The sequence below is a fragment of the Symphodus melops genome, assembly GCF_947650265.1.
Source record: "Symphodus melops genome assembly, chromosome: 15".
Taxonomy (NCBI): Eukaryota; Metazoa; Chordata; class Actinopteri; order Labriformes; family Labridae; genus Symphodus; species Symphodus melops.
The window spans coordinates 14521927-14533303 of NC_136705.1; the positions used below are offsets into that span (position 1 = coordinate 14521927).

General features: G+C 39.3%; 1 protein-coding gene across 4 annotated transcripts; it reads right to left on the reverse strand.

Moving 5' to 3' along the window:
* Positions 1–64: 64 nt before the first annotated feature.
* cfap36 (cilia and flagella associated protein 36) lies at positions 65–10814 on the reverse strand. Of its 4 annotated transcripts, none has more exons than XM_079362241.1 (12): positions 10433–10814; positions 9875–9939; positions 9621–9722; positions 6933–7035; positions 6763–6850; positions 4516–4675; positions 4180–4263; positions 3131–3221; positions 2662–2846; positions 2218–2379; positions 1486–1578; positions 65–1022 (listed from the first exon to the last, which is right to left on the reverse strand). In XM_079362241.1, exons 1-12 carry the CDS (start codon positions 10536–10538, stop codon positions 939–941), a joined length of 1323 nt encoding a protein of 440 aa, XP_079218367.1. In that variant the 5' UTR covers positions 10539–10814; the 3' UTR covers positions 65–938. The 4 variants fall into 4 exon arrangements, with proteins under 4 accessions (XP_079218367.1, XP_079218366.1, XP_079218368.1 ...); XM_079362240.1 differs by having other exon boundaries at positions 6933–7047; XM_079362242.1 differs by lacking the exon at positions 4180–4263 and having other exon boundaries at positions 6933–7047.
* Between the last annotated feature and the right edge of the window lie 563 nt (positions 10815–11377).

Below are 11377 nucleotides of genomic sequence, written 5' to 3' on the forward strand. Positions count from 1 at the left end.
AGTAATTCTGACACTACTTAGTAGTGATATGTCACGTTGCAGTTCTTACACACAGAGTCTGGGGTCGTTTCTATAAAATGTGATTTTATTAAACATTGTACATGAAATACTGCATTCCTCGTAGAGAGCGACACTGTTCTCTTGGCCCCTTTATCAATACATGACAGTGATTCTCTCTCCAGCCTTCACACTCGTCTCTATCTTATCAGTTGTATGGTGTACCAGCTGACTCGCTCTGCACGGGAAGCTAACGTAAACAACACTTGTGTTAGCTAACGTTACCTCGCGGCGACGTATTACTCTCAGAGCATTAACCCTTATCTCACTGATACGAAGCCAGGCCAGCTGTGCCTAATAGTAAATCTGTATAAAGTGTGGACTGTAGCTCCAAAATCATCCCTCAGTCACTCTGCTATAAATAGTATTTTTCTCTCTCGTGAGCAGAAAAATGGGTTATCAGTCTTGAATTCACACAGTAACTGACCAGTGTTGTGTTGCATAATTAACATACTCCTATGAATAATGAAGCACTGAATTGTTGGTGCTTAACATGCCGTAAACGCTCTTCTTTTCTGGGAGGGCATTCAACATTGTCAGCTTCTTTCCTGGATTTTCCGTTTTCTTATCTTGCTCAGTCAAACACGGTCTGTGACTGTCTCAAAGGTCTAACAATATGAACCGTCTCTTGAGCGCAGACTGCCGCGTACTGAACTGGTCCATTGGAATTCTAAAAGAAGGTGCACCTTCTTCCTCTGTTGTCAGCGACGGGGAAAAAAAACCCCAACGCTGATGAAGGAAGACCTCTAACTATTTTGATTTCTTAGGAAAAGCCCTCCTCCTCTGTAAAGTGAAGTAACTGGCGGCTGTGCAAAGGAAGCTTATGTTTGATTGTAAGTAGACTGAAAAGAAATGGGGAATATTGCAGTTGTAGGGGGAAGTTATTTCTTGATCACTTCCTCTTTCAGCTTGTCAGCCAGATGTTTTCTCTTCTGCAGCTTCTTCCTCTCCTCGGCTGTTATCTCCTGTGGAAAGAGAACAGAGTGTGCAGGAGGGTAAACAACCAGAGAGAGAAGATAACAAACCATCACTGCGTTAGGACGACATGTTGAGAGAGTGAAAAGCACTGGGAAATGGTACTAAAACTAACAAAGCAGCACATGTATAAATACATTGTACAAGTATGGGAACACTAAGCAAAAAGCAGCTAATTTTGGAATTTAGACTTTGCCTCTAACTGAATTATCAGTGTTTCCAAAGCTGCATCAAATGATCCAATATTTATCCAGCCTTGAAAAACGCCTGGTATCTCTCAATGCAGCCAATAACTTTTGTCTTTCCAGGACAAACACTCGAGGAACATTTTTGTGGGTAAGGTAGAGCCAAAGTGCAAAAAAAAACAAAACACTACACAGCAAAATCTAGGCAACACACTCGGCACACACGAGTCCACGTGTTCACATCAGGCACGAGCAGCTGATGGATCACCTTCTGTTTGGAGGAGTTAGCTGTGGGGTTTTGTGCTGGAGGAGGAGCAGGAGGGGTAGAGGCCCCATTCCTCTGTGACTGCCCCACTGCCTCCTTAGAGGTCGCACCGTGTTAGAAACGACACGGAGGGAAATGGAAAAAGAAAAAGTACACAAATAAGTCAGATGGATGATAAAAAGGAAAACCACGAGGAAAACATTGGTTGAATGAAATACAGAAAGTAGTCAAGGAATAAAAAGGAGAAATAGGGCTTAACTGAAAAGGGTTTGAAAACTAAAAAAGGACATTACCTGCCACCAAAGTGGAGAGGTTAATTTGATATTAATCCAAGTATAATTTAAAGAGTAATTTTAAAATTAAGACAACCCAGGCATTATTTAAATCAACATTTCAACAGTCTGCAGCCACAGACTTCAGTGTTAACAGGTTTTAGCAAAAATGTTTCATATTACATTTCATGAGTTGCAGACAAACCGACTGAGAGGAGGACAGACACATGAGGAAATACTGAGGAGTTAATTTGTCTCCTATGAAAAAAATTGAGTACACTATAGTCTTGGACAAATGTTAAAAAATGTTATCAGGCATGTCAACATTTCCCAGATGAATTCATTTTTATTTACATGTTCATGGGACAAACTGTCCTCAACAATCAGGTGAGCAATACAGATATTGGACCTTTCTGAGCTGTTTTTTTTTTTTAAAGAAAGACGAGAGGAAGGCTGTAGTTACCGGGGTGGTCGTGCTAGGCATTGTGGGGGCGGGTGACTCCTCCGGTGGGGTCGCCTGCTTGCTTTTATGCTGCTCTTTCTTTAGTGCGTGCAGCTTGTCTCGCTGCTGACGGAGATACGTCGCCCTCTGCTGGAGCTGCTCCTGCTGAGACGCCGTTAACTCCTGCCGAGAAGAGGACAGGTCTCACTGTAACCCTTCACAAACAAACACGAACACTTGAATTCGGTCACGATGGAATTCGATTGCTTGCTGATTAAGGAAACAGTAAATAAGAAGTTTAATAAGGTGAAGATGGAATGACGTGCTGAATAGAGTGTGTGTGTGTGTGAATATAAAACATTTCTTCCTCACCAAACTAACTAGATACAACCCGAGCACTTCAAATCACAACAGAATCCAGCTCACATAGTGTATGCACTGTTTGTAGCAGGCTTACAGACTCACAGTGTATGGCTTCGAGAAGCCAGCCTCCCTGTGTGCCTCCTCCAGCCACACCTCAGCTGCAGAGTGGCTGCTGCTGCTGCTCTGCTGCTTGGATTCAGGACTGAGGCTGACTTGGGGTTCGGAGGACTTCACTGAAGCTCTCACTGCTGGGAGGGTTCTGGACTCAATACCATTACTGCCACAATCTGCATTCAAAACACATTCATGTCTGTATGGTAACTCACAGCTACTGCTGGTTGGTTAAAAAAAAAAAAAAACAAGGCTAGAATTTTTTTTACATTAAGCATTATTTGAGTGACAACTAATTTAAAAGATACAATAAGTTGCCTGTAACCCAACATGTTCCTTCAAAGAGTACTTCAGGTTTTGAAAATTGTGTAAATTAATTTAATATACAGCCAGTAAACAATGTGTTGAGTTGTAATGAGGCATAATGAAGAGTTTAGAGTTGGACCCTCTTCTGATTTACCTGGTTTGGGTTTGGATGTGGAGCTGCTCTTAGATGCACCTCCAGGGTTAGCTGTCCTGCTGTCATCTTTTCTCAAAGGTTTTCCATTCGCCTGGAAGGAGGAATACCCGGCATGAGTACAATACATGTTATAAACATGCTTGAAAAAGCCTGCATTAAGTTGAGGCAACTTGCAACCAGCTAAGGCTACAAATTCAGTTTCACAATTGTGTAGAAAATCACCGGATACCTAAAAAAAAAAAAAATATTTAAAAAAATCTGCTGCTTTTTAAATTCCTAAAATCTCCATAAGGGTTTCCTTATGTATCAGACAACCATTTGATCTCTCACTGTCTTCCCTCAGCTTTTTAAGCCAACTTTCATGTGTTTCTACAAAGTCCTTAAAAGGTCGAATAAGTCTGAATGCACTGCAGTGTGTGAGAGTTTGTTTCCTCTGAATATCTTCAGACAATATTTCACATCAGATTTTGATACCCGTAAACTGCAACACAAAACAAACACTTACCTGTCATGCTGCAGGCAGGACATATTTTTAGTCTCTATGTTACAGGTCCGCAAATTCCGTTGTAGTTAGACAATAATTAGACAAACTTTTTTATTTCATTGAAATTACCCCGAATATAATGACAATTGGGTGAAAATTAGCACGTAACTTGAAATAATGCCCGAATCTAATTGTAATTACAAAGAAATTTGTGGACCTGTGAAGTAAAGCATTACCTTTTATTCTATTGATCTCAAACAAGCGACCTAATTACTCAAAGGTTGAACTACACAGCTGCTACATGACCAACTCACTATGCAGTTTAATAAGTGACAAGTTACGCTCCCCTCTAAGATTGCACTAACACCTTTGTTATGATGACAATGCTAGCATACCATACAGAACATTTTAGTATTTCCCTTGCCATATAGGATCTTGTACCCAGTTGTCGTACATTCAGTCTTACAATTCCCTCAGTGAAATCATGATTATTAATGCATCCTTAGAGTGGGCAGTAACTGTCTATGACTGGTTCAAATCCTGCTACATGGGGGGGTTCGGTTACCAGATTTGATTCAGTGTGTCCGTTCACTTGTGGGACATGGTGACCATTACTGTTGCTGCTGTCAACATTCTCCTTGGTTTTGGCCTTTGCATGAAATAAATAGCACAGCGTTTTAGAAATGAGGTTTAAAGGGACACACGAAAACTCTGAGTTGATTAAAAAAAAAAAAATATGGGAGATAAGAACCCCACCAAAGTTCAGCACCTGCAGGGTTTAACAGATATCAACCTCGTTGCTTGCACAAAATCCTCACATGGCTGCCATGAGGTTACAAAAATTGGACATTTACAAAAGTCTAATTTGGCTCCCAGAGCCTATGATCCCATGATGCCTTACCTTGGCAGTGTTGCTTTGTTGGCTGGGAGCAGATGTTGCATTAAGGGCTTCCCTCCTTTCTACCATTGGCTTATCAGAGCAGCCGCTGGAGGTGGAACCAACTTCTTCTTCTAATCGCAGCCTTCTGGACATTTCCTCATCATACTCCTCTTTGGATTTCCTGAGGAGAGCATAGAAGCAGAGGAAAGGAAGTGTCATTGCATGATTTAAATCAGGGCTTATTGTCTGAGTTCATGAAAAGGATTTGTTTTCGCTTGGCATAGTATAAGTGTCTTCTCTGATTTCTGTAAGCATGAAACAGACCGTCTTAAAAAGTCATGCTCAACCAGACTATGATTAGTAGCCCAGGCGCAATAAAAGCTAAGTTAATCTACAGTAAAGCAGATTCCATTGTCCATCTAGTTAGCATTGAACCATGCTGTGGCCTTGCTTGCTCACAGGGATCATCAGGACGCCACACACAGATCCTTTAATTTGATTTATTCAACAACTTAAATTGCCTTGAATTAAATTTCCACAAAGCATTTATTAGTTGGTATCTAAAAGGAGAAGGGATCATGTGATAGAGCAACTAAAAGATGGTCTCATGGACATTTTTATCAACTCATCATTGTCAATCGAGTGATTGAACTGAGCATCCAAATAAAATGATGCCAAACAGCAGCATCAAAAGCAGCATGATCTTTACTCTCAGCAGTGACTTCCACAAAGACTCTGCTCAGGTGTCAACCAGGAGGTGTTTGTTTGGATGATGTTCGTTGACGCTTCTTTTTTTGATGGCTTTTTTTTAGGAAATATAACTCATGACAATATGTCAAGAATTGCTGTTTAAATATGAAGCTGTTGATTTGCCTTAAAATAAATTCTGTCAAAACGCACTGACTGACATACAATATCTATAAACGCAGCAGAACATGTTCTGTTCACAAGCCATTACTTCAAGCCATGTCCACAAGGCATCAAAAACACAATCGATGGGAGACAGCTGAGTACCTGTGCTTAAAAGAAGCTACATATAGAAAATATGATCCAAGCAAAAAAGTAAGCAATTTCCCCAAAACACATGACCACAAACTCATGTATGGCTAATGTATTAAATTATCTTTCAATGCCGAGGTGAACCATCCAATTATTTGAAGACTTCTGACATACGGTAGATAACAAATATAAATGCCTTTTGCAATTTTACAATTGATTGTTATAAAAAAGGAAACACAGCTTAAATTCCTTCGAACACAAGAAGCCAAACAAACTGATAGGGAAAACAAAATTTCTAATCTTTTCATATTTAACCCAATAAATGTTTGCTGTAAAAGCTCAAACATTCCTAAGTCATGTCAGTTTAGAATAAAAGTCAGCTTTCAAACATAAAGTTTGGGCTCAGCCATAGCATTCCTTCATGGTGCATCCAGGAGCTTCTAGAGAAACCTTGTAGTTACAGTGTCTCTTTAAGGGAAGAATTGAAGGGGAGCACAGTGCTGATTAGCAGCCAGCATGCCCTGGTAAGACAAAGGGGATAAAATACTTTTTTTCCTCAGTTGCTTGTTTAGTGTCGATCTCTCCAACCTAAATTAGCTGAATCCTAAGGAGCTTAACTGCGGTCCCATTAGACTCACTGTGTTCTACTTGGCCAGGCTGCCAGCAAAATCTCATTAGGGAGCAGGCAGGAGCTTCAGGGAAGCTGGACACGCGGCCATGTGTGCATAAAATATAACAGCACAATAAGGACTAAACTCAAACGTGATCACATGAAGACTAAGTTACTTCAATACTAAAAATAAATAAATAAATGCATATCTACCGACTTAAGGAATGTAAAACATGTTTCTGTCTTAAAGTCATTTAAATCATAATATGTAAGCTTCAAATCACTGAGAGAGAGAAAAAAAAAACTTTTGGGCGGGCTGGTAAATTAAATGATTAAATTATGGATTAGTCTCTAAAAAAGTTCTACATATGACGTAAACATTGTAAATGACTGCCATCAAACACAGCGGATTTTTGAGCTTTGTGCACTGTTTCTTAGAGAGAGAGAGAGAGAGAGAGAGAGAGAGAGAGAGAGAGAGAGAGAGAGAGAGAGAGAGAGAGAGAGAGAGAGAGAGAGAGAGAGAGAGAGAGAGAGAGAGAGAGAGAGAGAGAGAGAGAGAGAGAGAGAGAGAGAGAGAGAGAGAGAGAGAGAGAGAGAGAGAGAGAGAGAGAGAGAGAGAGAGAGAGAGAGAGAGAGAGAGAGAGAGAGAGGTGACTTACTTGAGAACCTCCTGCAGAATTTTCATCTCTTGCTCCTGAAGCTCTGTCATCACGTCAACACCATCAGTCAAACACTCTGGGAGAGCGCCTAGACAAACAAAAGCACAAGTGCTTATTACTAGACCTGCAATTATATCAGAAGTGTTGCTTGTGAACTTGTGTGTGCGTACCATTCGTTTCTTTAATGACCCTGAGGGCTTGAAGCTGCAGCTCCATGTTCTTCTGGACCATCAGAGAGCGAAACATTTGGAAGTCGTCTGTAGCCAGAACTGGCTGGAACACAGACTAACAATCAAAAAGGAAGACTATGAAAAATCACGTCATACATTAAATGTTGATGAATGGGTGATGATGGAGCAAAGTGGAGAAATCCATCTGAAACTTCTCATCAGTTTGTCCCAGTATAAAAATGGTATTGTATTAGAGGTATAGTGTCGGCTCTACCTTACTCCTTTAAAACCAACCAGGGTCCAAGGAATAATCAAAGCATTTAATAAAACGTTTTTAAATCTGTTTAATGTTTATTCAGTATCAGAAATTAGCTTACACAAGGAATCAATGAGGTCATTTGTCTTTTGTTAAACTGTGTGCTGTTCAGACGAGATGTTCACTACTCCGAGAAGGCTAAGGACTCAAAGTATTAGCTTCAAGAAAACAAAGAAAAAGCTAAAAAAAAAAAAAATGTGTGACAAAAAAAACAAAACAAAACACTCCAGAAATAGACAAAAGGGCTGTAAAAAAAGCACAAAGAGAAACACCCCTAAAACAACATTAAACAACAAGGAGAAAACATGGACATGCAAACTTTTCAGAATGACTCAACATCTTTGCAACAGCTGCAGCATTTTTTAGCCCAACCAAAGTGCAGTTCCTACATGAGGAGAAGACCTGAACTGGCTTTAGTTCAGAAGCCGTTTTTAAACTTTTAGTATACACACTGATGATTCACAAGAAGTGACAGGATATATATGTCATAATCATATTTATAGATTATGTTAAATAGAGACGACCCAGTACAGATCCAGGTGGGACCTCTTGGATTATAGAGGAAAAGGAAGAGAACATATCCAAGCAGGTGGCACTTAGGCTTAACCTTTTATTAGTTTCCTTTCTGTCGTCAAAGGTTTGTCAAAAATCTCGGCTAATGCCAGGAACATCTTTGTGACAAAACTTTAATACATGTTAACTGTTCTTGTCACCAGCTTCTTCGGGATGAAGCTTCTTATTGCTCCGCTTTCTTTCTCTTTGCAGAAATCTTTAGAAAACTGTTCTCACAACATTAACACAACCAGACCAAGCCAAGCCAAGCATGTGTAACATGTCTGCCATCATATGTGATAGCCAAGCTAGTCAAATAAAGCATGAAACTGCCAATAGAGTAAATCTCAAAATAGTACACCGTATGCCCTTCTTCTATGTTGTTGACTGTAGTTGGAGTCTTCAAACCAAATAGGCAAGTTAAATATTGAAATACAAAAATCAGACCGCCTGCTTTAAGGACTACAGCATCTGTGCATGAGGATTAAAAACTAACCACTCGGCCACTGGAGCCTCGCAGATCCTGTTTAAACTGGCTCCCTGACTTGACACGCATGTAACAATCACTTCTGAGCAGCTGTAAACAGTGTTTGAAATGTTTCAGTCAGAAAACAAGAGAAATCTGAAAATCACATCATAGTTTGTAGCTAACATTTGCAATAACAAATGCAAAGATAGCTAACTCTCCTGTTGTTCAAATTTCAATGTAATGTAAATAATAAAACATTAAGAGGCTTAAAATTAACCAGAAAATAAGACTGCTGGAGATTTGGGTGTCAAGTGGCTTTAACTAATTTCTACAAAATTTGGCAATTGACGAGATCAAAGTTTCTTGAGGAGCATGATCAATTCCGAAATCCGGATCTATTTTTGCTACCAATGCCACATAACAACTACTGATCCGTGCCAAGAGAAATCTATTAATAGGTAACACTTTAAACTGTACTCAAAAGGTCCTTATTTAACCTTTAAAATCCAGGTTTTAAACATAATGCTATTTTACGAGTTTTTCTCCTTTAACCTCTGTGAGCAGTTAAAACTTAGAAAACTAAAATGGAACCACATCACACATAAAATAAAGTGTTTATCCCCATTAGTTTCATTTTACAGATGAGCTTTTGGTTTAGCTGTACCAACAGAACCACAAAAAAACCCCACAAAAAAAACCCCCTGAATCCCCACACCCGATGCATATTCCTTGCCTAAACTACAATACAATAGACGGACGGACGGACATACAGATAGATAGATTGCATATACTAGACAGCTTCTTCCCTCAGGCTATAAAACCTTTGAACACAAAAAAGAATCCCTCCATTCACCCTCAAACCTCCACACAGGACTACCTCACTTGACTGTAAAAAAGACATAACATGCATAAAAAAAACATGCAATATATTTATCTGTATAGCAATTTTATACATAACTTTTCTTTTTATCTAAATCTGCACCTTATTTTGTAAATACTACTTGCCTTATGTAAATACTTGCTTCTGTTTTTTATCCTGCACTACGAGCCAATGCAACACAATGTTGTTCTTATCTGCACTGTAAAGTTCAAGTTTGGATGACAATAAAAGAAAGTCTGCATTTAGATATCTATAGGGTGGGCTTGAAAGACACATGTGGTTGTATAAACTAGATTTTGATTGAATGATTCATCTTAATAAACACTAGTAAGCCTTGCAAGATGATGCATAGGTATCCTTGCCAGCCATTAAAAAGTAGCAGAGCTGCGGTTATGTAAGCAAATCCTAGCCCTGATTCTCTATTCAGGTTAAGATGAAGACAGTGTTGTGCCAACAGGGAGCTTAACGTACCTGCAGTGTTTTGGACTTGGCAAAAGGAGACGTACATGCATCCAGAAACTGTTGCTCGTTGATGCCTACCTCTTGCATGTAATTATCCAACAGCTTCTCCACCTACAAAAGAAAAGCAGCTTACACCAGATCTGTTTAATGAGTCAGCAATATAAAGCCACCAATGACTAATGTTAATGAGGCAAAATGCACTCTTAAATAATATATATATGTTATCATGCGTTTGACACAGAAGGACCAAAACTTGTATTTACCAGTTTCTTATACTGCACGTGGATTTCTGTATAGGACAATTTGTTTTCATCTTCATCATCAAAAACTAAAACAAGAAGAAATCAACAACACCTAAGTTAGATTTACAGCATACAAACAGTGGCCACTGCAGATATTTTGAAAAAAACAAATAAACAAACAAACAAACAAAACAACTCTTAAGTTTTCTATATTTATTTACATTAACAATGATATTTCGTAGGACACATTTCAAATAAAGAGTAGCTAATGTTTCTTTTCAGCACATGAAGCAAACTTTCTTGCATGAACTCCACTATGCTTTTACTTGCTAACTTTGATGTGAACTGTTTTGTTTTTAAGCCTTAACGCGACTAAAATGTTAAGAAAGTCGGATATAATCCGAAAGTAACGTGCGGGGTGATCATTGTGTAAAATGTTGCATTGCAAATATATCTAGGTCAACCAAAACATTGCAGGCACACGTTGGCCTTTTACTTAGCTTAGCCAGATCGCTCACAACACCGTGCAGCTGAGTCTATAGAAGTCCATGGCTGAACTTGGTGGACATAGAGTTTTACCTGTGCATTTGTTTTCCATAAAGTCTGTGACAGGAATGACCCATTCTGGGCTGCCGAGGTATCCGACGATGCTCTCAATAACCCACTCGCTGTCATCCTCAGCCATGTTGGCTGCTGCTGCTCGGCAATGTTAGCGACAACAGCTCCGACAACACAGCGACGTTCTTCAGGTCGGCGCGTCCAGCTCCAGTATTACACCGAGTCAGACAGATGGAAAAACACATCTGCTTTATTTTCCTTTATAAACTGGTCCCCATAGCGCTGTACAGGGGCTGTGTTCTCCCTCCTGACACAACGGGACAGTCTCCGTAAAGAAAAGCGCACTCATGCATTTGCAGGGCAGAGTGGTGACGCCTAATCGGTTGCCACGGAAACAGTTACGTCAGTCCGCTGCTGTTGGAACTCGAGCCCAGGCAGCAATATAGGTAGGTAGGTAGGTAGGTATTGACAGTTTCAGTATTTTCATACTACCACATATCTTTTTATTTATTTATATTCTTTAGCAGCTTCCATGCAATATTATTATTACACAATCAGACATTGATATTGTGTAATATATTGATGGAGCAAGTAGGCCCCAAATGAGACATATCTACCAATAAGCCAAATCCACTCCAAACATAGGCTACTCTGCTAGGTAGGCCTACTGTATTTAGGAATATAACGTATAAAATTTTTGTATGAATTAATCTACTGTTACTTTTTTTCCACTTTGGTCAATCCTCAATCATACCTGCTTTTTTTATTTATAAAAGGATCTTCCCACATAATTAACAAATAACAATAGTTAAAATAGAGTCAAGCAATTAATCCAAACATTAAATACTGACAGCCAGTGTTAACATTGCAAATGACTTACTTTTGAGAGAAGCACTGTGATTTAATTAACATCCTTTGTAATTAGGTAACAAAACAAAAGCTAATTGATGGGGGTTTTTTCGGTTA

What these genes read in the sequence shown, in the direction of transcription:
- cfap36 (XM_079362240.1), bottom strand. Translation starts at nt 10,538, where the DNA reads ATGGCTGAGGATGACAGCGAGTGGGTTATTGAGAGCATCGTCGGATAC. An exon ending in TGCCTAGCACGACCACCCCG is followed by an intron (nt 1,579 to 2,217) that starts GTAACTACAGCC and finishes GCGACCTCTAAG; the next exon opens with GAGGCAGTGGGGCAGTCACA. An exon ending in CTAACTCCTCCAAACAGAAG is followed by an intron (nt 1,023 to 1,485) that starts GTGATCCATCAG and finishes CTCTTTCCACAG; the next exon opens with GAGATAACAGCCGAGGAGAG.